This window comes from Gloeophyllum trabeum (genome assembly GCF_000344685.1).
Source record: "Gloeophyllum trabeum ATCC 11539 unplaced genomic scaffold GLOTRscaffold_00007, whole genome shotgun sequence".
Classification (NCBI taxonomy): domain Eukaryota; kingdom Fungi; phylum Basidiomycota; class Agaricomycetes; order Gloeophyllales; family Gloeophyllaceae; genus Gloeophyllum; species Gloeophyllum trabeum.
In genome coordinates, this window is record NW_006920416.1 from 1,526,764 (window position 1) to 1,552,159 (window position 25,396).

Sequence of the window (25,396 nt, forward strand, 5' to 3'; positions counted from 1 at the left end):
CGATTGCCTTAGTCCTTACAGTGGTAAGTAATTATCTGAACTTCAGGGACTTGTCCTGATGTTGCATATTCCTCTAGATAGAGAATGTCCTAGATGAATGGCGGACAGGCGAGCGGGAAGATATCCAGTTCACTGCCAAGCTCTACCAGGCCAAGTATGACCGGCACTTGTACGAGTTGGAGCGGTTCCACGACAAGACGAAAAGGTATAGAATCATTCCTTCAATTCAAACTGACCTCTTGAATCAGGCATGGTATGTATCTCTGATTATGTGTCCGTATCTATGGCTTACTTGTTCGGGTTTAGTGAGAATGCTCGGGCTCCCGTGATGGAGCCGAGTGACCTGGGTCCCGGCCTGATGGATGATGACCTTGAACAGGCGATACAGGATTGGTTGGCGCGGCGTGGTGGAGCAAGTGACGATGATCAGGGTGGCGATGTGCGACATGAGGCAGGTCTGGAAGCTGTTGAGGACAGAGAGCAGGCTGTCCCGGATGATGAGTATTAGGGTATTATCTTTATCTTAGAACACATAATATAATTACTGTTGCGTGATAAGAGGCTGATGTCTGATTCTAGTATGGACAATGAGCTGAGTGTGTACAAAAGTATAAATCAGATTAATTACTTTCTATTTGCCTACCGCTGCCTACATAGTCCCACGTAACCTACAAGCCTACTGGCCTACGAGCCAACATCAAGGGGAACCTACCTACCAGACCAATGGCGACCAATGTCATACGGGGGGTACCAACTGCGACCCACAAATCCAGGGGTATGCTACTAGCCAACCCCACTGATAAAGACTACAGAGGCTAATATAGGATAATGCTTTTTTGCAGATGCGCTGCACGCTCTGTAGTGCTCTCTGCACAATTGAAAGCTTTTGAGGAGGGCGCGACCCTCACCACCTTCAGTACTTGTTGCTTAAGAGCCTATATACTGTCATCCAATGTTAATTTTGGCGGCTGTAAAGGATTACAACACCTGAAGCTGTTTTGGGCCTCGGATAAGCTAAGAACAGGCTGCTAACTCTATACAGAGAGGTTCCGGTTTGAGAAGAAATTCACTCCGCTGTACGGGAACCATGCAGTCCAATATAGATGCTACTTGGGCTCTTTTCTCTGCTCAAATCAGCTGGGAGAGGTCGAGGATTGCACTGTGTAGTTGCGCATGCCGACGCACGGCAGATGGCATCCACGCGAGCCTGCCGTTTCTGGCAGAGAAGCCTGCCTTTCTTGGAACGCGCGAGAGCTTTGGAAGACTTCTGCGACGTCGATACCAAAAATGAACAAGCCTCCATTTAAGACAGTTGCTCGTCTACTAAGTCTTATTTAGGAGGCGCAGTATCAAGCCTAGTGATGCCGCGGTCCGGCCCGGTCCGGTTATTGGCCCAAATTTCCGGACCTGGGACCGGACCCAAGGTCCAGTTCGGGTAAATGTCCGGACCGTGAACCTCAAAGAACCCGAAATGGCATTGGGTCCGGTCAGGTTCGGGTTCGAACCCTTCAGAATTACCATATTTAGGTATGGTTCGGGCATTGTGGCACCACCTGAACCTCATTTCAGGTTCGGTCCACCCCAAGGCCGGACCGCGCACCAGAACCTGGGTCCGGTCCGAGGTTCGAACCGGTTCTCCCAGGTTCGGGAACCGGACTGCGGCATCACTAGGCTGGTAACAATGCGAGCTGTGCACCCTTGAATCTGTTACAGCCATTTGCAAATCGATGGGCCCACTTTTTGAAAATCATTTACAGTCGGACCACGTCGGACAAGCAATTTCAAGTCCCCGAGAGACAGAAATCAGACCATCTGGACTCCTCTACCTTCTTCCGACGTCCCAGGCACCCACTCCGACCCACTCCGACTATACGTGGTTTTCTGAATTGATGGTCTATCGATCTGCAAGCGGCTGTATCCAGGCAACCGTCAATGCATACTTGTACTGACGGCGCTTGTCGTCAAGAGACTGAGCGGCGAAATGGTGGGCATCAATAGTTTGGGAGAATCCTGTACCAACTTTGCACCGCAATTCGAACCTTGCGCTGCCGGATCCAGGGCCGTTGGATATCCTTATTCCCCGAGTCTGCATTAAGTGCCTGTAGTTATGTCGTTGTTCATGCTGGAAGAAACGGAATGGACGGTAATCTAAGACGCAGTCTGGCGTAAAGGTTGCGACTTTGCGTGAGACGAGAACTTCAAACGCATGCGTGAGAAATGGACCCACAACTCTCGCTTACGCCTCGAATGTAAACGTTGAAGCTGGACTCGGACTACTTAGGTACTAGCCTACGCGATTCTCGTTCAATTAACAACTCCGGTAGCACTCGATTCTTCGTAAGTGGCATACAGGTTGCCGAGGTACTTCAAGAAGTGCATTTGGCGGTCCTGCGATTTAGCGTCTCGCGCAAGAGACGCTTTTGTGCTCCTTTCACAAATCCTTGGAGCCGCCGCCGCCGCGATTCGGCCGACATCGAAAGACATTTCCCGAGGCTTACGTTGTGCAATTCAGGGGTATACTAGTGATCCGCGGTTGCGCCGAGTTGCTCGCTTCGAAGAGCTAGGCGCATCCGGCGATGTTTTTCAGTAAATGTATATACGCAGAGGTATCTACGTGGCAATATGTATCTACGTCTGAACTCATCTCGTCATTCATCCTGGACCAGATTCTTACCCGCCCACTTCTTGACCCGGTTGTAGTTAGTGAAAAGCACAGGTTACGGGAACCCGTGCGGGTCACGGGTAAGGGTACCGGCGGGTACGGGTACGTGTCGCGTTTGGTCTCGAGAATGTGTCGTTCGACGCTCTCTCGAAACCGAAACCCGCGGGTGCGATACGGGTATGCGCCAGGACACCCGTGGGTGTACCCGTGCATTTCACTATTAACATCTCGGTCCCGAAGTTGTCCAAGGCGGCGCTCGGATCGAGCGTGTCGTGGTGCAGCACAGTCCTTGCAGCACTGATATTCGTCGTCCCAGTCATACCTGACATGTGCGAGGGGATGCAGTACCGGGACGGGATTCGGATTCGACTGTGGGCAGGCATAGGATTAGAGAGACGGGTGAGTGTTCGTGCGAGTACAAAAACAACGATACCAGCTTTCTTACCTCCAGAGCTATCTCCATGCGACGCGGCCACATAACGCTTTGTGGTAGCGTCGCGTGAGTGGCGCTGAGGCAGCGCGACGCGACGCGACACGCCCGTGGCGCGGATATGTCGCGAACGCTGCATAACATCGCGCTCGATGGTGGAGGCGGCACCTCTTAGCATAGCTCCAACGTTTACTAGCAGAACGAGAGATGCTATAGGCAGTATGTATATAATTGTTGTGTCTATCGGTCAGGGAGAATCAGTTCGTGGCATGGTTATATGGGCACATATGGGGCTACACAGCACGATTTTTGTAGCGGTTTTTTTCCATGGCTTTCAGCAAATCACAAGGGATATATTCAACGAGTTAGTCTACAGGTACATAGGAAGAAATGAGGGATATACGAGCATCTAGCAATATCATGAAGTGTTTGTGGGTCCCTCAGCCACCGGGAGTAGACTTTGTACATGTTTGTCGCGGACTTCTGCCCTAGTGAAGAATTGCTCGCTTCGCTCGCAACAATAGAGATATTGGATGTGACAGCATGTACATCAATCAGGGTTCGGGGGATCGGCAGTAAGGAAAAGGATGGAAGAAAATAGGAGCTGGTCAATTCTGCTTCTCCTCTTCCAGGAACTCTACGACGCGGTTCATATCTGGCCTCTCCAATGGTTCTTGCTTCCAGCACTCTTGCAAGAAATTCCAGAGGGCATCGCTCAGGCCCCGCGTCTTTACTATGTCTTCCTTGGGTCTTTCAGGGCGAGCGCCGTCTGCCACCCTTGCGGTGATTGTACTGGTGTTCCTAGGATTTGGTACGTAGTACCAGGGTTCCTCGTGGGTTAGAAGCTGGAATTACCGTCAGAGGATATTCCATTCGTTCCCTGAAGACGCGGCTCACCTCAAGAACGGTCATGCCGAAGGAAAACACATCTGAACGCATGCTTTGCTGGGAAAGCAGAAGCACTTCTGGCGCCCACCACTTCTCGGAGTACTGCATCTGGCGACTCAGGAGTACTTGCTTACCGGCGTCCTCGATGATCTGTGCGATGAACGATATCAGGAAGGCATCATGGCAAGTGGGCGATGAAACCCCCCACCTTGGACACACCGAATTCAGTAAGGAGGGGACTACCATCATCTGACTTGATCATCACACTAGCCTAGCATTACTTAGCAGAGAGTCTTGAGAATAAACACCGGATGACTTACCCCACGCACATCGCCATGCATGAAGTCCATATCGTGCATAAACGCCAGGCCCTTCGCAATCCCCCGAAGCTAATGCCAGCTGTAAGGGTGCTCAGACCAACAAAATGCGGTATACTTACTATGCGCATATGATCAGTGTATGGTTCCTTTTGAACGTATTCGATGGCCGTTCCGTTCGGATAGTATGGATAGACCAAACACCTAGACGTAACGAAGTCGGTTGCCATCAACGGAATGGGGTTGTGGCGACCTACATATGAATCTCCTGATGTTGGTGGACTCTCGGTTCCTCCACAAAGCCAAGAACAGGTACGATATACGTTCCATGGTCTTTTTCCCAGAGTGTCCGCCACATCTTCGCCTCCCGGTCAAACCGCTGAGGATGGCTGCATCAGGAATACTCTGTCACGTTCCGACAAAGCTACGTACCCTTTTCCATTCGGGGTTGTCAGCCAGTGCTCCACGGATCTTTTTCACGACAACCTTGTCCTTTCCCAAATACGTCCCAAGGTGGTAGTCGGTTACACCCGGGTCTCTGTTGGTCGGGATGGGCGTATTGGAAACCTGCACTTCTCCATGTTCCAGGAGTAGGTTTGGTAGGAGGCTTCCTGTTTCTTTCAAAGCACCGTGAAGGTTGGCTGCCAGACCCGAGTGTCTGGGTGCATCCTTCAGAAGTTCTCCCAAGGTCTACGCGAAGGGTCAGCCCTGAAAGTCTGTAGTGGCAGTCCGAGTGCGGACACACGTTCTGGACCCATCCTAGCATTCTGTCGAAATGCGATCTTTCTTCTCGTATGAGCACTTGCATATTCTCCTGCCCCTTTTTTAGCTCAGACACGTGGTTCACAAGTTCTTGGTGATCCTCCGCTCTGTTTCTCTCGAATTTGCGTTGGGTGTCTTTGATGTCCAACATCGATTGAACCTGAAATAACAATCAAGCGGCGATTAGACCCGCGACTTGAATGGAGGGTTACCTGCAATTTGAGCAAACAATTGTCCAGCTTGGCGATACAATCACTAATTCTGTCCGCGATCGCACTCTCTTCCAGAAAGGCGTCAACCCGGCCGATACTTTGCAATTCTTCTACGCGGCCGGCGACCCAGTTGATTGCGCTAGCATCAATTTATGAGTGGGCATCGTCGCACGTCGTAAAGAAGAACGTACTCTCGAGCTTCAAGGATGTCGTACTCAAGCTCTGGCGACGGTCTTATGGCTCGTTCGAGAAGCGCTAAGAACGTCTCGCACTTCTCAGCCAACTGTTGCGCAGCTCGCCTGGGGATTATGGGTAAGTTTTGATGATCCTGAGCAAAAAAGGTCGCCTACTTATTTGCCCCCATCTGCTCACACATCTCGACAATCTTCTTCGCAACCTCAACAACAGGCGCCAACATTGGCACAAAAGAGACGCCCACATCAGCCCCAGCGAGAACAAGAGACGCGAAGCGCGGTTGCCAGAACACTTGGCGAAATCTACGCGCTGCTGACTTGGATCGAACAGCCAATCGGCCGAATCGATCTCGCACAGCTATGATGAGGGTGGGCGAACCTTCGTCCACCCTCTGTACTTCTCCAGGTACGACCTCGGATGAACTGACGCTGTTGTCCATCGCCATTTGAGACGGCTGAGTCGGGCTCGAAGCGCAGAGAATATAAGGCTAGCCTTTATACGAGCTGCAGACCGCGTGGATCATACAGTTCTGGCGCCGAAGCATCCCGAGTACAAGAGAGCCGCCCAGGGCAGGGACAATAGTGGGGCGAGGCGATGCGTGGAGGACTATCTTCGCCTCATGCCTTCGAAGGCACAGCAAGATGACCATATGCAGAATCCTCCATAACATCTCGACAGCATGCTTGGTGCGCGTATCGATTCGCAACCGCGCTTGTCCAATGATTCCCTTGTTTTCGTTTGTCTTATTCCGAGCAGGTGACCAACGAGGCGGCAACATATCGGCGGTGTCGGGCAAGCATCTCACAACGCTCAGATCGCCGCTGCCTTCTCCTAGCTGCTGTTAGAACGTCCCCAACACAAAAGCAATCCAGATGAGTTGTAGACCACATCATAGAGCGAATATGTACCCGAGAGAGCGGCCAGAGTCCATTGTTCCCTAAGTACAACAATGCCGTTGACATGATCAGGTCCGAGTCGGCAAGCTACGGAGAGCGCCCACAAGGGCAAACAATGTTTGTGTGTCCTTGTGGGCGCCCGTTTCCAATCGCCGCACCACCGTGCTGATCCCGTAGGCTATACACTGTTGGTCTTCTGGTAGCTCTCCCATTCCTGAGGTGTTGTCAGAACACGCGAAGTACACGCAGCCATTCACATGCTTTTACCGATGTCTATTCTCGTTCGTATCAGCAATTCCAAAGGAACCTGCTGTAGGAATACAACCGACCGTTGAATTCGTCTGTAACTTACATACACAAATGCAATTGTTTTAACCCACTGTCCCCATCCTTCACAACGGCTCGCTAAGTGGGTGTCTGACCAGCATGCACCGCGACCGTGGACCCAGTCATGAAGCTAGCCTCATCGCTAGCCAAGAACAACATCACATTCGCAATCTCCATCGGGTCCGCTGGCCTGCCCATAAGATTCGTCTTCAGAATCGCCTGCTTGACCTCCTCTGGGAAGGAATCCTGGTAGAGCTGCGTGTTCGTCGCCCCGGGCTGGATGGTGTTGACGCGGATCCCGTACTTGGCGAACTCCTGCGCGCCAACGAGACCCAGCCCGCGCACGGCCCACTTGGCCGCGACGTAAGGTGAAAACTCGGGCTCGCCGTACGTGGACGCTACGGAGGACGTTAGGACGATGGAGCACCCCTTTCCCTTATGAGGGGAAGCAATCATGGAGGCGACAGCGTGCTTCACCCCAAACCACGCTGTCGAGGGCGTCATGAGTGGTTTAAGTTGGCATGAACTCGAAGACAGGGACTCACGTCCTTTCACGTTGACGGCGAGCATCTTGTCTATGACGCTCTCGTCTGTCGTCAGCCACGGCTGAGTCGGGTGCCCCAAGCCCGCGTTTAGCAGCGCAATATCGAGCTTCCCCCACTTCTCCAGAGGGAGCTCGCAGCTCGCTTTCACATCCGCCTCCTTCGTGACATCTCCCTGGATGAAAGCGATCGAGTCCTTGTACTCGTCTCTCAGAAGCTCGGGGTCTTGCTGGGCTTTCGTTATGTTAAGGTCCGCGACCACGACCTTTGCCCCCTCCGCCAGGAACCTCTTCGTTGCGGCCAGACCTATCCCTGCGCCCGCACCCGTGATAAGGGCGACTTTCCCTGCGAGTCGACCGGTGCCAGACATTGATGAGACGCTCACGATGAACAGGTCGGAGGATTTGTGCGTCGGGAGAGAACGACGAGTGCCTATTCCCCGTTCGTTTTATCTCACAAGAAGCTGATTACAGAGCAGGAGGACTCACAGGAAACCCATGACCCGATGCCCCTAACATAACACACTAGTCGAACTCAATAAGCGTTTCTCGCTCATTTTCTCAGTGCGCTGAAGCCTTTCGGGGTCCCTGCCGAACGGCGATCGGACTTGGGATCTCAGCGCGAGCGAGAAAACGAGAAACAGCTCCTCGAGCTGTTTCTCTCGTTTCTCTGGGGCGGACTTTCAATTGCCATGCGCTGCACTGATGTACCAGGCTCTCGGTTGCTTATGTCATTGCCTAATACGATATGTTTTTGGCTTGTTGTGATGCGCTGTTGGACGCACGCTAAGTTGTGCTCCGGCACCCTTGCAACTACTGAGCTATGGCTCGTGCTCCACGACTCTGCAGGAAAAAGTCAGAGGCTCCTTGGAAAATCCTTCGACGTCTCAGTCTTGCCCTCCTGGCCGATGCTCAAGATGATACCGAAGAGGCTGAAGCCCTAGCGCTTTTTGCGCTGTCCATGCGACAGAAGAAGGAGGCTCTACGGATGGGAAAGCATGGTCCAAGGGGAGCGTATGATGCTATCAAGGTCGAGGAGTTCTTTCGGGTTCTGCTCTATGAGTGGTCTGATAGGAAGTTCAAGACGTGGCTCAGGTATGTCTCTGCCCTTGCAACCGAGTGCAAGTACTGAGGGCATCCAGAATGGATCGCGCGTCCTTCTGGCACGTTCACGATCTCATCAAGGACAACCCGGTTTTCTTTTCCGGGAACGGACGTCGACAACGGCCGGTTCAGTATCAACTGGCAACTTTCCTGTGCCGAATAGGCGGCGAGAGCAATGAGAAGGCTGGGGATGTCACCGCGATCGCAGAAGGAACGACATATCTGTACTGCGAGCGTGTCTGTCGTGCACTCCGAACCCTCAAAGCTCAACACCTTGCATGGCCAGGCCCCGAGCGGCGGCAGTTCCTGAAGGAATGCATGGCGGAGTACGGGTTCCCTGGTTGTATAGGCATTGGAGATGGGACATTCTTCGGTCTGACAGAGAAGCCGTGGGTGAACGGCTTTGCTTACTGGTGTCGGAAGAAGTTCTATGCAGTACGTCGGAATTGACCACACTCTGCTGTCGGCAAGGCTCACATTGCGCTAGCTTGTTCTCCAGGTCATCTGTGATCACCGCGGCATCATCCTTGACTACGAGGCTGGCTGGCCAGGTTCTGTGGCAGACAGTACTGTCTTCAAGGAATCAGATTTATGGAAAAATCGTACGCGGTACTTTGCAAACGACGAATACATTCTCGTCGATAAAGGTAAACTCTTTCAGCTTCAGGAACGTTTATTGACTCCATTTTAGGCTATCCTCTCACAAAATACTCAATCCGACCCTTCGCCGACCATGACCTAACAAATGACCCTGAAGAGGCGGCGCGCCGTACTCGTTGGAACGCGAAGCTGTCGAGCCTCCGCATTGCCGTCGAGCATTGTTTTGGCCGTCTCAAGGGGCGGTTCCCGATCCTTCGCCACTTTCCTGGCCATGACCTCGACTACATATTTCGTCAGATTGAAGCTATGTTTATTCTGCACAACATCCTGGAGGCATACGGTGATGACCCAGAGACTATTGAAGGATACAATGGCAGGGAAGATCCCGAGGTGGATGAGATCATGGGGGATATACCTGAGAATGCACGTCTTGTGAATGGGGATGATGGACTGTCTGCTGATGATTTATATCGTACTGGATTGCTTCGTAGAAAACTACTGCTTAGATCATCTTAATTGTTATTTAGACAGCAATATACTATGCATTACTGGTACTGAGGTTATGTTGTAGATGTCTTTTATTCGAAGCCATCCTGTTCCTCCTCTTCCGCCAGTCGTGCAAGCATCTTCTCGCCCTGTGCCGCAACCTTAGCATTCGCAGACGAACTTAGCTTAATCGCGCGGTCCCACATCCCTGCACGATGCTCTCTCTTCTCCCGTTTGCGCCGTTCCTCGAGCTCTTCTGCAGCGCGCTTCTCCGCACGCTCTTCTAGTTCGAGTCTCCGGGTCTCCCGCGCATCTGTGGCCTTATGACGAGCTTGCATGGTCGCGAGAATCTGCTTCATGAATGCTTCGTCACTGCTCGCAGCAGGGCTTGATGACCTTGCACTCTTCAAGCGCCTGGGCTTCCCATTCTCGTCGTCGGAGGTCGCACTAGCTCCGTTGTACACCCGAGTCCTAACGACTTCGGTGTTATTGTGGGCTCTGTAATGTAAGGGTCATTTTACTGATGCTAGGTTTTACAAGATCGTACTCACACCTCATCGATGAGTCTGTATACTTCGGACTGCTCAAACCTATCAAGTACCGCCTTAGAGTAGCGTGCTTTCTTCTTCGTGCGAGGCTTGTCTCCGCCATCACCGGCACTGCCCTCCACCTGGCCATCACCGAGCTCCTTAGGCTTCTCGCCAGTTTCGGCATCAACTTCCGCTGCTGGCACCGGACTCTCTTCCTCGCCCTCTCGCTCCTCGTCATCGCCGTCTTCTTCTCCACTACCAGCTCCGGTGTCATCGACGTCTCCATCTCCTCCGCCGGTGTGCTTTTCTCGGCGACGGCACGTCTTGTACTTGTCCCACACCTTGTGCCACAAGTTGCGGACTTGGTCTACGTCTTTCCTGCCGCCCAAAATCTTCTGGGAAATCGTCTGGAAATCATGCGCCTGCTGCGCCTTGAACTTCTCCCATCGTTTCGGTTCGACAATGTACTTCACGACAGTTAGCGTATCGGATTCCGACCACGTAGTTGCCGTGTTCTTGGTGACGCTCTTGGCCTCCTTTTTGCTCAGTCCAGCGACGTCGTCATCCGATGCACCAGGCTCTCGACGATTGACGCCAGACTTCGCACCCTGCCCACGCGGCTTCTTAGGCTTCTTGGGTGGCTTCTCCTGGTCGTCCTTGTCAGCCTTCTTGGTGCGTTTTTTGCTGGATGCTTTATTGACCTTGCCATTAGCGTCGCTTGCTGTCTCTTCAAGTTGCGAAGGTTTGGTCTGGGCAGGATGGTCTGACTCCTCAGGAGCCTGCCTGACCTCCGTGGAATCGAGCCTAGGAGGGGTACCGGGTAACGAGCGGAAGTGTTGCGAGCCCGGTTGAGGTGCATCGGGAAAGAAGTTAGGAGGAGGTTGGGCGTACTGATTGTAGTCTTCAGCAGATGCAATCGAATGCCGGCGCCGTGGAGATACCCTGAGACCTCGCTCATCTACCTGGTAGTTCTGAGGGACATGGTTATTTGTAGGGGTGTAGTGTGCTCGTTGCTGTGTCCACGGCGTGGCTTGAGGAGCATGGTGAAGGCCGTCTGCAGGGGGGAAATTCCATTGCTGGTGGTTCTGTGACGGCTGTGGGGGGACAGGGCCAGTATAGTGACCTTGATGATACTGCCACATACTGTCCCAATCTGCCACGAGAGGAGTGAGGTTGGGAGAGGGATGGAAAATACTATGTTTGGTATCTACATGAATTGTAACATATGCCTATTTGAGAATACAGCACGTGGGATGAGCACGAGCTATCTGACAGCTGTGGTGTCTAGTATGCAACGAGAAATCCGCCAGAAAATGCACGCTCAATAACTTCGGGTTTCTCCGTGTCGCCGCGTCGGCAGGAGGGGTGCCAGTGCGCCCGAGAAAATGAAAACGAGAAACGATATTGAGTTGGGCTACTCTTTGACAATCACTGCGCCTTGAAAGGATCCCTCCCGCACCGCTGCAGCGTCCGCCTATCCGAAGCTGATCACGAGTGCAGGCGCAGGAGATATTCAGCCTATACGCAGTTACCGGACCCTTGAAAGCCGAGACTCTCTACTGCAGACGAAGCAACGAAGGCTCACGAAAGGCTTGACAGCAGTCCGGGACATCTGACATGTTTCGTACGGTCAAATTTGCTGGATAGATTCGAAGGTAGTGAAGAGGGCAGACTTAGGCATTCAGATGAATAGCGAAAAGCGAGGGAGACTACAAACTGGAATTTTCTCACGAATAGAAAATGGCTAAGGCGGCATCCCCTTGGCTTCCGCCTTAATGTTCCTCAAATGTTCCTTTTCATTGCTCAGGCTGCATACCTTCCTGCCTTGGATATACCCGCCTGTCAGGAGCTTGCATAGCTATGAGTCTCGGGAAGTCGACGCAGTTCTCGGTCAAATGTGTCAGAATGCGACCCCTCCAGCTGGGCAGGCTGATTTCGCCTGGACTCTTACGCGGGCGACGGCAACGAAGCACGACGTCGAGTGAGGACGGCCAACAAGAATGGCCTTACCCTATATCATCCTCCGACCCAATAACCGACCGTAAATCTGTCTTCGAAGGGCACGCATCTCACCTGCCATCCGTTTCCCACTTACCCGCTTTCCTGGACCATGTCACTTCGTCCAAACGGACCAAGAAAGCTACGCACCGTATGTATGCTTACCGTACCTCTGCCTTATCCTCTTCTACCCCCCGCACGGCGTCGAGTGGCGCGTTTTTGAGCGGGGAGGAAGACGATGGCGAAGGGGGAAGCGGAGAGAGATTGACCAGACTACTGGAATTGAACGACTGTCGAAACGTGGTGGTGGTCGTATTCCGATGGTACGGAGGAGTGAAACTCGGTAGCGATAGGTGGAAGAGAATCAGCGAGGCGGGGAAGGAAGCACTTGCGAAGGGAGGCTTCGTTCCAGAGAAGGGGCGCAAGCGAGGAACGAAGAAGGATAAGCGAAGTTTGAAGGTGAGTGCTGTTTAGAGTGACCGAGTGTCAGCCAGGACCGTCAGAGGCTGAGTGTCGATTCATATGACTGCAGAGCTGATCGATAGAACACCCTCTGCCTGATGGTGTATCCGATCCCTCTCCCATTCAGGAAACCTCATTCCCGATAATCCCATCATCTCGTAGAATCTCAGACCCCCCGTACTCAACACTGACTTCCGACACCTTCATTGTGAGCCCCGAGTTCTGATCCGGGACACTGAATTCCGGTATCTGAGCCATCGAACACGGATACGAAGTTCGACATCTTCACGGCGTCGGACTTGACGTAACATACCTGGACGCCCTACCGTCCTTCCTATGCCTCTGTTCTCTGCCTCACTTGTCCATCTTTTCTGGAACCATACGTTCTCTGTGAACCCTCTGTATCTGGCCTGCTCTTCTCTACCACTCCCTTCGCGGAGCCAATCGGCACTCCCGCTTCTGTGAGCACCCTCTTCGCCTCCGTCTCCGCCTGACTCGGGCCTGCTGTACTGGCACCGTGAACTCTATGGTCCTTTATTTCTCTCTGACTCGCTCTCAGTGATGGTGAATCGAATGATGAGATCTCCGTGCAGTCTGTATGTCATCGAGGAACTGCCGGATGAATGTGAGTAACAGATATATGTATGCGCTATCGCGCCTCTTACGTCCGCAATCAGGGTCGGCCACAGACATTGATGTGGCGCTTACACTGTGGGGTCGTGATCTGTGCATCATGTCAGGACACGCGATGATGCTTCTAGAGATGCAGTGTACTGCGCCTACGGTGTTATGACTTCCTCCCCGCTGTCTTGACCTGAGGGAGTAAGGATCGCTATCGTCTCTTCTGATTCGCCTGGAACTCCTTCAGGGATCCAGACATATCACTACCCGCCAGTTTGTTACAGACCGTCTTTTCTGCCATATCCCTTGAGTCCATGCAGATTGTTGGCTATCGCGCGGAGTATTTAGCATCGTCTCCGACTGCGGAGATGGTGCGGACATCTTGCCGCCTGTCACTTCCCCATGATGGATGGACTGCCTGCCCCGAGGCGTCGTGAAGGTGACTCGCTATACTATACTGTATGTGGCTTACTCTCTGGGTGCATATTTGCTTACGCGGATTCCATTCCTCGTTGCAAGCTCCAGCGCAACCGCGTGTATAATAATATCCTACTACGACGTCATACTCCGCAGTGCAGTATGCAGCGAGTATAATATAAACTCTCCTGTTCGTTCGCCCCACAACCCTCTTTGTATGTCCACACACTACCCTTGCAACTGGTCAATGACCGTAGTGCACGATGCAACAGCTGCGTCAATACCAAGGCGGTCTCGAATACGTTGCTGACACATATGGCTCGCGCCAGGAGTATTGGCCACAACTGGACGACTCTCAGTCAGACATTGTGTACGAAGTCAGAGCCCCGCAAGAAATAATTGACTACCTACGGTCTGATCCGCGTTGGTCTGTACAGACTTCGGGACGGTCGTCGATGACTGGACTGGTCGGACCAGGTCGCTTGCAAGACATAATGCTAGCGAGGCTGGGGCGACGGCTGGAAGAAGTACTAGCCGCTGCGTCGGAGCGCCGCAGGAGGTGGCATTTACCTGAAGGTGAGCTACTCCCGGGTCTGAAGCGTGTGCGTGGGTCTAACTGCCTACATAGATCTGTACCATCGCATCCTCTTTTTCTTCTTTTTTGGAAAGGGGAAGTGACCATGGTCAATTGGCATTGGGTTGGGCTCTGCCAAGGACTGCTGTAGTATACAAGAACACTATCAATTATATCTAATCTTCCAACCTACTGTATTTGTACACCTTCCTGATCGCATGGAGTTCACACATTGCCCGCCTTCAAGCTTCAACGTTCAACAACTGACAACTATCCGGACATACCATCCGGAACTCGTCAGATCTTGCTGCTTATGCGACGCCAATAGGGCATGCGCTCACGTCCTGTTAACGCGCTGGCTCACTTCCACAGCCTCGCGGTTGTCACAACCTCAGTTCGAGTCTACTCGATCGACCTATCCGATAGCATGACTTGTGGTTATCCAAATAACATGTCGAAGTCTCTGTGTCCGTCAGGGAAATTCACTTCCGACAACCCCATCGTCTCGCAGCGTCCTTAGTTCCTTCGCAGTCAGTCCCAACTCTCTCACCAAGACCTCCTCGTTATGCTCGCCCAGATCTGGTCCAGCCCACCGAGTTTGGGGGTCCGACCCTTCAAGCAAGGGCACTACCTTCGGCATTTTCACGTACCACCCAGAGCCAGGGTTGGGAGCTGAGACGACCCCCTTTGATACCCCATCGTCGTCGGTCCAGCTCTCATCATCTCGGGATGTTCTCTCCGCCCGAGCCGACCGTCCCTTGACCCACACGTCCTCGACAAACCCTCTGTCCTTTACCTGCTCATTCTCCACCACCTCCTTTACGCTGTTCACCCGTCCGGTCGGCACGCCCGCCTCCCTGAGCACCCTCTCCACCTCCTCCACGCTCCTCTTACTGGTCCACTCGACGATGGCTTGCTCGATCTCTGCCTGCCGCTCGACGCGGTGTTGGTTATGCTGATACTTTGGCCCGGTCAGGTCAGGGCGGCCCATCGCTTGCATGAGTCTGTTGTAGATGGAGTCGCCATTGGCACCGATGATAATATATGTGGGGGAGGAAGGCGAGGAGGAGGATGGGAGGCAGGGGTAAGCGTTGGTGGGGACTATGCCGGTCAGCGAGGAACCGGAGGGACCTCGGATCTGACTTGAGAGTCACACGTTGCGTGGAGAGCATGATCGACACGACGGACCTTTCCTTTTCGATCGTACTCGGGGATGATACCCTCCATCAGGTTGAGCATGCTACAGTATCGATTTGCAGCTCGTCTTTCAACAGCACCCGCGTTTCCTACCTTTCCATAATGCTCACATCGACAGTCTGGCCGTTGCCGCCACATTTCCCCCTTTGCAGGAGAGCTAGCACCTACCCTCTAAGAATTACGCGGGTGTATCTTGGGAGAACTTGGCATTTACCGTCCCGAAGGCTGCATGGAGTCCCGCAACCGAGTCTCCCAAGCTCATGTTCGGGCGTACGGGAGGTCCTTCCAACCCGCCATCTCTGTCTGGGAATCCGTTGATGTATCGGAACCCTGACTCGGCTTCGCAAACTGACGCGTAGCCGGGGCGGGAGGCCCAAGGTCCTGTTTGGCCGTATCCGCTCACGCGGGTGAAGATGAGTGATGGGTTGTGGGGGTGTAAGGCGTCAGGACCAAGGCCCCACTTCTCGAGCGCTGGCGGGTAAGGTCAGTAGTGAGACGCGGCGGGAGCAAAAGGGACGCACTGCCAGGTTTGAAGTTCTCGAGTATGACATCGCATTTCAGCGCCAGTTTGCGTACTAGGCTGAGTCCGTAGTGGTGAATAAGGCACCTGAGTGCGCATGTGTGCTGCACTCACTCTCTGCCTCCTGCCTTTCTCATGTCGATGGTAACGCTTTTCTTGTTCCTGCCGATGCAGCGCCACCAGGGACTGGTTCCGTCTATGTCCAGTTCCCTCCACACACGCAGAGGGTCGCCGGTCTTCGGTGGCTCGACCTTGATGACTTCTGCTCCGTAATGTCTGAACTGAAGTTTAGCTTATGAGTTGCTCCTACCGGCTTCCTGGTCACCTACGCTAGCAGTTGTCCTGCGAACGGACCCGCGATCAGTTGACCTAGTTCCAAAACTCGTACTCCAGATAAGGGTAGGTAGGACGGAGTCTCAGCTACGGCAGATGTGAAGCTGCGGGTCTGTGTCAGTCGTACGAACTTGATGTACTACGGGAAAGAATATGATATTCGGAAATGCGAAGAGGAGCATGACCCCTAGCAAGATGAACGGGCTGAAGACACATATCCTGATTTGCGAGGTATCCGCTGTCGCTAGACGCAGCCGCCAGCGAGAAGGCATTTGTCGTCACCAATCTCGCTTGGGGAAGAAAGACCCACTGACAGATTAGTAGCATTCACAGCCCACCAAAGATAGTTGAGTTCCCCTGCACGGTGAATCGGACGCCCCTACCAGGTAACGACAGTCCAGGAGCCTCGATCCAGAACAAGCAGACCCTTTCCTTTGCTATGCCGGGTAACTTACGCACCATCTATGCGGCATCAGCAAGCTTGTGACCATTGCAGATTTTGAGGTACGAATCCGAGCTCTTAGTGTCTGCATGTTTTCAGTTTCAGCACCGACACCAGAAGTTAAGCTGCTACTGAATGCCGCCAAAGAGCGCTCCCGACTACTGAGAGCAGCTGGTGGCAGTGGAATGATAGTCGGAGAAAGTCGACTTGTGGCGCTGACAATGGGTGTCAAAGGGTCCGAAAACATCCGAGCTCACACTGGCGAGGCGTCGACGGGAGAGATGCAACAAATGTCTTTTTGTGAGCTGCACCGTCGTATTCGAGTCTTTCACCACTTACCACTGTCGTCGAATTGCACCCAAAGATCCTCGGGTTCTCTTACCTGAATCTGTCACGCTTGTTTCGCTGAATGCGACATTGAGTGCCCGCAGATTTGAACTCTCAAAGCGAAAGCTGGCCTGGCGACGACAAGGAGGAGGTTTTGCGGAATCAGGGCTCACAGACGCTCCGAAGCAAAGGTTAAAGTACTCGAGCTTAAGTTGTCGGCGAGCCTTGCGCCTGAGGTGCGTTGAGGTTATCTGGAGCAGTCCTGCGTTGCGGCAAAGCCTAACAATTAACGTCGCTCCGTGCGCGTGCGCAGAGTTCGCGAACAGCGCTCATGTTTGTACTCTGTCTCGTGTTGTGCCTCCATTACGTCCTTCGTCAGCGCTCTCCCGTCCGAGTTATCCTGATATCCGCGGAAGTCATACTGAGCAGACTGACGGATGCCTCCCGCAATAGGCTTGCGTCCATATAGATGAATCCCTGTCTACAGTCCCGCCCACAGCGTTGCACCCGCCGTCACTTAAGCACCCGCCCCCTGACTCCAGTGCGATCGCCTTCTTGGCTCACAGTCGCATCTCCGGTTTCTGCAAGGTACTACACGAATAGACATAGCTGTATTCAAGTTCGCAGCTCCTCGATCCCTACAAGCTACGCCCTTCAGTATACGCCCATCAGGCACAAGTTGTCGCGGCTCATCTACTACGCCGGATCCTTGAACCCCTTAGTAACTCCAAACTTCTCTGCGGTGATGGTAGCCTCGAACGTGGCTGTAGTGCTGCCAACAAGACCCCACCACCATGACTCCGACTCGACATCCGCTTCCAGCTGGATCGTAGTAACCATACTGAAAAACTTGTCCGCGTCGCCCGGCTGCCTGTAGGCATACACGGTCCTATACTCCCACGACGAGTTGGTGCCGGAGCTGGACTCGGAAAAATCGGCAAAGCCGCTCGAGTGCGCCCACTGCAGGTTCGTGAAGGTGCTGTAGACATTGGCGCGCAGCTCGCTCTCGTCCACCTGGATGTCGAGTTGGTTGTGCAGCGCATCGACGATCCAGTCAAGGATCTCCTCGCAGACCTCGAAGACGACATCGTCGCCTTCGTCTCTGGGGGTCCTCTTTCCGCCTGGGGAGCTTTTACTCGAGATTCGGACGGCGTTGCCCTTGGGGAGGACGTGAGTCTGGATGTTTACCCCTGGGAGTGCTCTTCGGTCCTCGTCGATGTCGATGGAAACGAAGTCACTGCCGTGATAGTTGTCGACAGCCGCGTCGAAGGCATCCCAATTGAACCATTTCGGGTCGCTGCTGATCTCGACGTAGTGGCCGGAGAACTTGTTGACCTGCATGCCGGTGGTCACGAGGTCGGCTGGGAGAGTGGTCACTGAGTCGAAGTGCGTATCGGACACTGAGATAGCGGGTAAGTCTCAAAAGGTGTGCGGAGGGACGGTTATGTATCCACTGACTTTCGGTGTTATTCTGTCTGCTCGCCTTCCTGTTTACTGTAGGACAAGTTAACCTCGCCTGAACGTTGCCGAGCCATAGTGACCGTGGACTTACGACGCACGCCGAGTTCTCTTATTCTATGTAAGTTAGTGCACACAGAACGCAGGGTACTTATAATCGCGAGCTCACATCGCCGTGTTGGTTTATGTCGCGCTCTTCGGACCGTCCAAGTCGCCACCTTGGATTGCGACTTACGTCTATTGAGTGGGCAAGCTCTAGCCAGTGGCATGGAAGAGCATACTACAGTCGGCTGAGCCCTACCCTAACTCGAGGCCTGTCATGTGTAACGTGGAATGGAAGAAGGAGCTCTGAACTCATGAAGGGCATCTTACCAATACGGGAACTGTAGCTGCGTTCTTGTCAACCGCCCGGCTCCAAGTGTCTCATCCGCCCGTGTGTGATATTTGATGCTCACCACCTCATCCCTTCCTCAGGCATGGACGAAGGGAGGTAGGCGCTCAGGAACTAATTCGTGCTCGTCCCATCGCTACCTTTAGGTTCAGCATCGGTCCGCCTGTACCCATTCTGATGCGTGCGAGAGCATCCGATGCCCTTAACTGACTGCGACGTAAATGCAGACAAGAGGTCACTATCCTGCTCAGTTACTTGTAGCATTGAAAGGTGCAAGCCCCGCCTGAGCTGCTTCCTTTCTATAGCAGAAAGTCCTTATGAAGTACGTTGGTCATATCGTGCTGCGATACCCCATGTTCAGTCAGTTATACGAACTCCACCTCTCGTCTTTAGGATACTCATCTCTATTCAGGATGGATGATGCGTCCCATGATGCACATTGCTTGTCTTCTCGCTATCTCTGAGTTTCCTGGTATAGAGGCCTGGGTTCGGTCCGGAGAGGTATATAAACTGGGGCATATCGTCGAGCACAGTCAACAACAACCGCCAGTTTCAACGCACTTGATTAAACAGCAACAATGTCCGAGTAAGTCTTTTACTGTGCCTCTTCCAGTTCACTTGCTAATGATACGTTTTCTCGCCATCAGTGATCGTAAGTCTCCTTTCCCTTCGTCCAATTCCATTCAGATTACACTCATCGTACGCTGCTCAGCCGCCTACTTCAATGAGTTCTCCAAATTGCCTTCGGCCCTCGTGACCACTAGTATGCAAGTGATGAAATTCAGCGGACGCCCTGGAGAATGGGGACGAGCAAAAATGGTTCGACTGGGACGGTTTTCACACCGCGATTAACGGCTACAAAGGTAAGGTCGATATGACATTCTCTTAGGTGTGATGGCTCTTATTCGTCAAGCTAGGCGACGACCTTACATTCGACAAGTTCAAGAGCAACAAGATAAACCAGTCGACTGCGACTGTATCCACCATGGTCGACAAGATTGTCACCTTCATGCGCGACGCGCTGAGCGTGGTGCTCCTGGATAAAGATGTCACCGCACTGAAGGCTAATATCGAGGCGACGTTCACGAACCTCAAGGAGGCAAAAGACAAAGGTTGGGCTGACTTCTCCAAATCGAGCTCTGCGGAGAACTCGTCCTGGGAGTACCGCGTCCTGTTCGCCTTCCCGAACCCGGACCTGGAGGACTTCTTCTACAGCTTGGTGACGACCATCAAGCTCGAGGCAGACATAACCGAGGAGTCGAGTTGGTGGGGATTGACGAGCAGCACCTCGAGGAACTTCTCCAGCGCGATTGATGCCATGGAGCTCGTCGTCATGAAGGGCTTCAGGGACCCGTCAGAATAAGCTCGATGTAAGGGCCGTCTACTTTGGACGTCATTACGCGACCTGATATCTCTCCCTCAGCTTCAGAAATGGAATTGCGCCTTGCTCTTGGTAGGCCTCAAATGTACTAGTGTTGTCGAATCATGAATACATGCGGTGTGTAGACCGATGATGAATGCTTGTAAGTCGGAGGCACACTGATATGTGGGAAGACTACCTGATGGTAGAATCGCCCATGAGCCATCCCACCGGGTTTGTGAAAGAACCACGATTGCTGATCACAATCAATACGACAGCCAGACTTGTATGCTTACCCTACGGATTGTAGGTTATAAGATGCTCGAGACGTTCAGCTATGTCGGACTTGTGGACAGAACTCGGATCCCGGTACTGTGCATAGGTGGCAGTGTCGCTAGCATATGTCTTGGTGAGATATCTTTTCGGCTTGCGAAAGTGCTGTCGCCATTCAAAATACGCTTATGTCCAGGCAATAGGGTACATTGGAGCAACCTCGCTACGGGTACATCTACCAAGAAAAACCGTAACCCCGTCTCTCTTCGTCTGTCCTCTCTGCACTGGTCACTGTATCGGGTCGGTGAACCCTTTCGTAGCCCGAAGCTGTCCGGCCCTAATGGTAGCGCAGAAGCGCGCTGTAGTGCTACTGGTAAGGCCCCACCAGGACGACTCGGACCTAATGTCCGCCTCCAACTTGATCGTGGTGACCATACTGAGAAACGTGTTCGTCTCCCCCGGCTGCCGATAGGCGTACACCGTCCTGTACTCCCATGATGAGTTGGAGCCCGAGCTCGAGGAGGAGAAGTCGGCGAAGCCGCTAGAGTGGGCCCATTGCAGGTTGGTGAATGTGGTATATACGTTCGCGCGCAGCTCGCTGACGTCTGCAGCGACACCGAGGACGTCGTGTAAGATATGGATCATCCAGTCAAGGATTATCTCGAAAACGATAACTCTCCGGGCTTGGAGCGCCTGATTGTCCCCCGGGGAAGTATCGCTGGAGATCTCGACGACGTCACTGTTGGGAACAACGTCGGTCTTGAGGGTGATCCCAGGCAGCGCACGTCGACCAGTATCGATGGGTACCGAGACTAGGTCGTCTCCTCTGTAGCTGGTGACAGCAGCGGCGAAGCCGTACCAATCAAACCATTTGGGGACGCTACTGACATGGACATAGTGCCCCGTGAACTTGCTGACTTGCATGCCGGTCGGTACGAGGTCTCCCGGTAGTTTCGTCAAGGAGTCGAAGGGAGTGTTGGCCGCTACCCTGAGCCGTAAACATCGGTCACGAGGAGCAAAGGTTCCGAGTTCCACTCACAGGCCGTGACGATCTCGCTGGTAGATTCATTCTCTTGGGCTCTGCAAAATGTCTCAGATAATGACGGGGAAGTTACACAGAAATTTCTGACCTGGACGCCATTGTCTTTGACTTAGCAATATACTCGGATGGAGCTCTTCTCGGTCTCGCGGAAGTATGTACTTATACCAGTGAGTCTCCAAGGTCGTGCATAATTGACACGGTGGGGTACTACTACCATTCAGGGTGAAATTTAGAAGAGCGCTTAATTGTGCTGGCTAGACAAATGGCACGTCAAGCCAGAATCAAGCCTTCACATAATGCATGACAACATCATGTTGAGCTGGAATGGAAAGAACAGCAACTGAACCGAATAGGAGACACGCTATCATCAGCTGTCATCCGATCGTTCCTTGCACGCTCGTCATGGTACGAAGTCTGGATCCATCATCCTCCCTGAACTCAGTACTCAGGGCTTGCCCTGTTGTGCGTGTACACGCACCTTCTCCGGCGCTACTAGAAGTGAAGGCCGCCGCGACATCGTAAGCATGATGTTCAACGCTCGCATTGCCGAAACATCAGGACCCCCCTAGGCAGCGATGGCAGTGAGTCAGCGGTTCGACAACGTTAACGCTTCAGCGGAGACAGATCTCATTCGGTCATGCTGCGAACCCGTGCTTTTTAAGCACCGTACTCTGTTCTGAAATCCGCATGCTTGAAGGACTGATGGGAACGGCACCGCAATGGCCGTGAGCGAAGCTGGCGTTATAGGAGCGGTCACTTGCAATGACTAAGACGATTATTTCCGCCCGACGAAGGCTAGCAAGTGTGTTCTACTCGGCTCTGCACCACGGACCCGCAGGTCCTAGTACACTGTGACCCAAAGCCTGTGCACATAGAACCGACCGTTATCTCTGGGATGTCTCTGCCATGGTCTTCTTCATGCATGATCTCGAGGTTATTCGGACTCATTTGTCAACGCAAGGTACGACGAGAGGAATTCGTATTTCTTTGTCGTGCTAAAGACAGTATAGACCCGCAGAATTACGTCTACTCCGTCGGGATTTTAACAGCGCCGGTGTGTAATTAACTTCCACTATTCAACCCATGAATCTGTTTGACTTCGCTTAGGTGGATTGTCAGTTCCATTCCTTGTGGACATATCTCTAGATAACACGCGTTTATTGGCCTAGTTCTTCCCTGCGTACTTGGTCTGAGTGTGCTAAGTGTAGGGGTATATAAAGCAGTGGACGTCGACGAGTCCTGTTATCCCCAAGTTACACCTGCATACCACACGAACACGGACTACATTTCTTACGATGTCTGAGTATGTCGATCCATGTCTATTGTCCTATCGACTACTAATATTCGGCATATCATGTTTGTTTCCTTGGACACCAGCGATTGTGAGTGCCCATATTTCTCTGGTACTGCGCATCTAGTTGAGCAATGATCTCGCATGTAGCCGCCTACTTCAACGAGTTTTCGAAGTTGCCGAGGGACCTCGTACCTACCAGTATGCAGGTCATGAAATTCAGCGGCCGCTACGTCCACCTGGAAAATGGCGAAGAGAAGAAGTGGTTCGACTGGGAGAATTTCCACAACGCGATTAACAACTACAAGGGTAAAGTTCATGCCTCTATCTACCAGGTTCCACGGCTCTGATACGTTTGAGACAGGCGACGACCTCACCTTCGACAAGTTTAAGAGCAACAAGATCAACCAGCAGACTGCGACCATTTCTACCATGGTCGACAAAATCGTGACCTTCCTGCGTGACGCGCTGAGTGTGGTGCTCTCCGCTAAAGATATCACCGCCCTCACGGCCAACATCACGACTACGTTCACGAACCTCAAAGAGGCGAAGGACAACGGATGGGCGGACTTCTCCAAGTCCAGCTCCGCGGAGAACTCGTCCTGGGAGTACCGCGTGCTGTTCGCCTTTCCGAATCCGGATCTGCCGGACTTCTTCTACAGCCTGGTGACGACCATCAAGCTCGAGGCGGACATCAAGGAGGAGTCGAGCTGGTGGGGGCTGCAGAGCAGCACCTCGAAGAACTTCTCCAGCGCGATCGATGCCATGGAGCTCGTCGTCATGAAGGGCTTCAGGGATCCGTCGAACAACTGAAGGTAAGAGTCGACGACTTGCGATGTCGCCAAACGCGCTGACGTTGATGACTCATGTACTTCCAGTTGAACAACCAGCTGACTACGTCCGCCGATGTCTTTCCATGTAGTATTAGCCGCGCGTTGTAAAGTTGGAGTTCCTCGAATGAACTCCCAAATGCCATGAATGCGAAATTGAGCAGTTTTCGGAGCGCATAGTTGAAGCTCAGCTAATAAGCGCTTGGCAGTAGCATCATCCCGTGCGCAATTCCGAGTCCTCTGAGTCGTCGTAGCCCTTGTGGCTTCGTCGCTAAATGGATAATTACGATCTCTCGATGTGTTGAGTTCCAGATGCTTCCGGAGACATATGAGGCATGGGATCTTGCTTATTGTAGCCCGGAATGAGTATTTCCTGGCGAGAGCTCGAGTAGACGATTGGTACGAACTACTGAGTACATAACGAAATATTGTTCGTTGGGTCTACTTGGTCTCCACCTTCTCATGCAAATGCGCTCTGCCGGCTCCCTCTCAGTTTCTTCACTGTCTTAGTCTCTCTGACATTTGTGAGTTCTGAAGATAGCGGGTGTCAGACTGGCACCCTAGACCTGTCTTGGGTAACCGAAGTTGTCCATGGTTTGTCGAGGTTTGTCGGCACAGCCTCTCGAGTCTTACTCTTAAATATTGATTAGTCGACTCGTTTTCGTTCTAAGTATGGAGATTCGATACAGAAGTTCAAACATTCGGACCTTAGGTTGATTCGTTCACTTTTTGTCCCATCATATTCGCAGCTCAAAGTAACTGGTCAGCAACGCCAAACCCTACACACCAGCAAGAAAATCGATGTGGCTCCTTGCCTCGACGTCGACGAGGACCCCGGCATATGGGTACTGATGTTTGATCCTAAGTGCCCGATTTTCGGCCCTTGTGGCCTCACACATTTGGACCGGATATGTCCGCCTCTAGGATCCGGTCAGTCCAAATTGGGCTGTTTATGTCCGCATAAGTGACCTATGTTCGGGCGCCCGCCGGTGTGTCCGCCAAACGGATCCAACCTCGAAACCGGCACACGCCCAACGCTGCAACGAGTAGATCGTGACATGATTACTCCGGGATATTGTATTCCAGTCTTTCTAAGATCCATCACTGTTTCCAAAGCTTGCATTTCATTCACCGTTGCTGAGGATATACCTGGATATACACGAGACAAGCTGACAGTTGACTGAGAAGTATAAGAGACACCACTCAACCTAGTACAAGGACTACTGGGTATGACATGTTGACACTTCGACGACTCGGTATGTCCGCCAGGTGATCGGACACCAAGACCGGCAAGGCCCTTGTGTCCGCCGTGATATACCGGACATGGACCGAAATTTTGGGCTTTATGTCCGCCTAAATATCCGACATAGGGCCAGGCTCCTAAACCATAGTAAACCATCCGTCCTTAGCGTTCTCGCTCCTCCTTTACTAGGGCGCACGTGCAGTGTTATATAATACAAATATATTTTTAATTTATTACCGGATACAGAACGAACAAGAGGAGGAGAACGCTATAGGACGGCTGGCACAAATGTCGTCGCCGAGATCCCCGAGGCTGACTAAGCGGACGGTGGCTGAAGCCTCTCAGCAGCGGTTGGCGGGCGATGTAGAGAGCGTCTCGACACCTACCTCGTTGAGCTCACGCAGAACACATATAAACGGGTGCTAAAATAGTTCAAGACCAATGCAAATACCTTTGGTATACTTCTGATGTTGGAGAGACAAACGCGCCCGGATTCCTCGCAACTGACATTTGCCTTTTCTGGACTATCGTATCTTGTTGACAGTTCCATACGATTCACCTCAGCAACGCTCGTTATTTGATATTTCCACTTATTAGACTTATGATAAACTCATATCAACGGTATCGTTATCTTTGTTCCTAGACGTATCATAGCATACAAGTACCG

At 52.6% G+C, this 25,396-nt stretch overlaps 11 protein-coding genes across 11 annotated transcripts; 5 read left to right on the top strand and 6 right to left on the bottom strand.

Moving 5' to 3' along the window:
* Positions 1 to 14: 14 nt before the first annotated feature.
* Positions 15 to 508, top strand: GLOTRDRAFT_129660 (uncharacterized protein; the record flags this gene model as incomplete). The annotated part of the gene is made up of 3 exons (XM_007868321.1): positions 15 to 20; positions 78 to 253; positions 307 to 508. Coding segments are annotated over 3 exons (384 nt in total), but the record flags the coding sequence as incomplete, so codon positions are not given.
* A 3,192-nt stretch (positions 509 to 3,700) lies between these two features.
* Positions 3,701 to 5,911, bottom strand: GLOTRDRAFT_129661 (kinase-like protein; the record flags this gene model as incomplete). Its single annotated transcript, XM_007868322.1, has 11 exons — positions 3,701 to 3,937; positions 3,990 to 4,130; positions 4,189 to 4,251; positions 4,301 to 4,369; positions 4,420 to 4,501; positions 4,555 to 4,676; positions 4,730 to 4,987; positions 5,043 to 5,219; positions 5,272 to 5,410; positions 5,463 to 5,570; positions 5,622 to 5,911. 11 exons carry the CDS (start codon positions 5,909 to 5,911, stop codon positions 3,701 to 3,703), a joined length of 1,686 nt encoding a protein of 561 aa, XP_007866513.1.
* A 717-nt stretch (positions 5,912 to 6,628) lies between these two features.
* On the bottom strand, positions 6,629 to 7,757 carry GLOTRDRAFT_111224 (short-chain dehydrogenase/reductase SDR). The gene is made up of 3 exons (XM_007868323.1): positions 7,720 to 7,757; positions 7,235 to 7,663; positions 6,629 to 7,177 (listed from the first exon to the last, which is right to left on the bottom strand). Exons 2-3 carry the CDS (start codon positions 7,599 to 7,601, stop codon positions 6,768 to 6,770), a joined length of 777 nt encoding a protein of 258 aa, XP_007866514.1. The 5' UTR covers positions 7,602 to 7,663; positions 7,720 to 7,757; the 3' UTR covers positions 6,629 to 6,767.
* A 616-nt stretch (positions 7,758 to 8,373) lies between these two features.
* On the top strand, positions 8,374 to 9,025 carry GLOTRDRAFT_93845 (uncharacterized protein; the record flags this gene model as incomplete). Its single annotated transcript, XM_007868324.1, has 2 exons — positions 8,374 to 8,769; positions 8,834 to 9,025. The coding sequence occupies 2 exons, from the start codon at positions 8,374 to 8,376 to the stop codon at positions 9,023 to 9,025; spliced, it is 588 nt and encodes a 195-aa protein (XP_007866515.1).
* Positions 9,026 to 9,042: 17 nt separating this feature from the next.
* GLOTRDRAFT_9880 (uncharacterized protein) lies at positions 9,043 to 9,351 on the top strand (the record flags this gene model as incomplete). The annotated part of the gene is made up of 1 exon (XM_007867872.1): positions 9,043 to 9,351. A coding segment is annotated over one exon (309 nt), but the record flags the coding sequence as incomplete, so codon positions are not given.
* Positions 9,352 to 9,512: 161 nt separating this feature from the next.
* Positions 9,513 to 11,569, bottom strand: GLOTRDRAFT_93846 (uncharacterized protein; the record flags this gene model as incomplete). The annotated part of the gene is made up of 3 exons (XM_007868397.1): positions 9,513 to 9,918; positions 9,972 to 11,103; positions 11,536 to 11,569. The coding sequence occupies 3 exons, from the start codon at positions 11,567 to 11,569 to the stop codon at positions 9,513 to 9,515; spliced, it is 1,572 nt and encodes a 523-aa protein (XP_007866588.1).
* A 2,886-nt stretch (positions 11,570 to 14,455) lies between these two features.
* GLOTRDRAFT_116290 (CoA-transferase family III) lies at positions 14,456 to 16,761 on the bottom strand (the record flags this gene model as incomplete). The annotated part of the gene is made up of 9 exons (XM_007868325.1): positions 14,456 to 14,707; positions 14,792 to 15,160; positions 15,211 to 15,262; positions 15,313 to 15,383; positions 15,434 to 15,690; positions 15,741 to 15,799; positions 15,854 to 16,015; positions 16,069 to 16,159; positions 16,677 to 16,761. The coding sequence occupies 9 exons, from the start codon at positions 16,759 to 16,761 to the stop codon at positions 14,495 to 14,497; spliced, it is 1,359 nt and encodes a 452-aa protein (XP_007866516.1). The 3' UTR covers positions 14,456 to 14,494.
* A 776-nt stretch (positions 16,762 to 17,537) lies between these two features.
* GLOTRDRAFT_41922 (delta-endotoxin CytB) lies at positions 17,538 to 18,236 on the bottom strand (the record flags this gene model as incomplete). The annotated part of the gene is made up of 2 exons (XM_007867911.1): positions 17,538 to 17,903; positions 18,030 to 18,236. Coding segments are annotated over 2 exons (573 nt in total), but the record flags the coding sequence as incomplete, so codon positions are not given.
* A 1,078-nt stretch (positions 18,237 to 19,314) lies between these two features.
* On the top strand, positions 19,315 to 20,053 carry GLOTRDRAFT_129666 (delta-endotoxin CytB; the record flags this gene model as incomplete). Its single annotated transcript, XM_007868326.1, has 4 exons — positions 19,315 to 19,342; positions 19,403 to 19,453; positions 19,476 to 19,553; positions 19,608 to 20,053. 4 exons carry the CDS (start codon positions 19,315 to 19,317, stop codon positions 20,051 to 20,053), a joined length of 603 nt encoding a protein of 200 aa, XP_007866517.1.
* Positions 20,054 to 20,475: 422 nt separating this feature from the next.
* On the bottom strand, positions 20,476 to 21,482 carry GLOTRDRAFT_111225 (delta-endotoxin CytB). Its single transcript, XM_007868327.1, has 3 exons — positions 21,454 to 21,482; positions 21,363 to 21,403; positions 20,476 to 21,306 (listed from the first exon to the last, which is right to left on the bottom strand). The coding sequence occupies exons 1-3, from the start codon at positions 21,462 to 21,464 to the stop codon at positions 20,612 to 20,614; spliced, it is 747 nt and encodes a 248-aa protein (XP_007866518.1). The 5' UTR covers positions 21,465 to 21,482; the 3' UTR covers positions 20,476 to 20,611.
* A 1,006-nt stretch (positions 21,483 to 22,488) lies between these two features.
* GLOTRDRAFT_61365 (delta-endotoxin CytB) lies at positions 22,489 to 23,765 on the top strand. Its single transcript, XM_007868328.1, has 6 exons — positions 22,489 to 22,668; positions 22,743 to 22,747; positions 22,807 to 22,965; positions 23,021 to 23,471; positions 23,535 to 23,663; positions 23,724 to 23,765. The coding sequence occupies exons 1-4, from the start codon at positions 22,661 to 22,663 to the stop codon at positions 23,467 to 23,469; spliced, it is 621 nt and encodes a 206-aa protein (XP_007866519.1). The 5' UTR covers positions 22,489 to 22,660; the 3' UTR covers positions 23,470 to 23,471; positions 23,535 to 23,663; positions 23,724 to 23,765.
* Positions 23,766 to 25,396: the final 1,631 nt, after the last annotated feature.

Coding starts and splice junctions, on each gene's coding strand:
- GLOTRDRAFT_111224 (XM_007868323.1), bottom strand. CDS start 7,601: ATGTCTGGCACCGGTCGACTCGCAGGGAAAGTCGCCCTTATCACGGGT. Junction 7,178..7,234: donor CGCCGTCAACGTGAAAGGAC/GTGAGTCCCTGT, acceptor CGCCCTCGACAG/CGTGGTTTGGGGTGAAGCAC.
- GLOTRDRAFT_61365 (XM_007868328.1), top strand. Junction 22,966..23,020: donor CGCGATTAACAACTACAAGG/GTAAAGTTCATG, acceptor CGTTTGAGACAG/GCGACGACCTCACCTTCGAC.
- GLOTRDRAFT_111225 (XM_007868327.1), bottom strand. Junction 21,307..21,362: donor CAGCGAGATCGTCACGGCCT/GTGAGTGGAACT, acceptor GGCTCAGGGTAG/CGGCCAACACTCCCTTCGAC.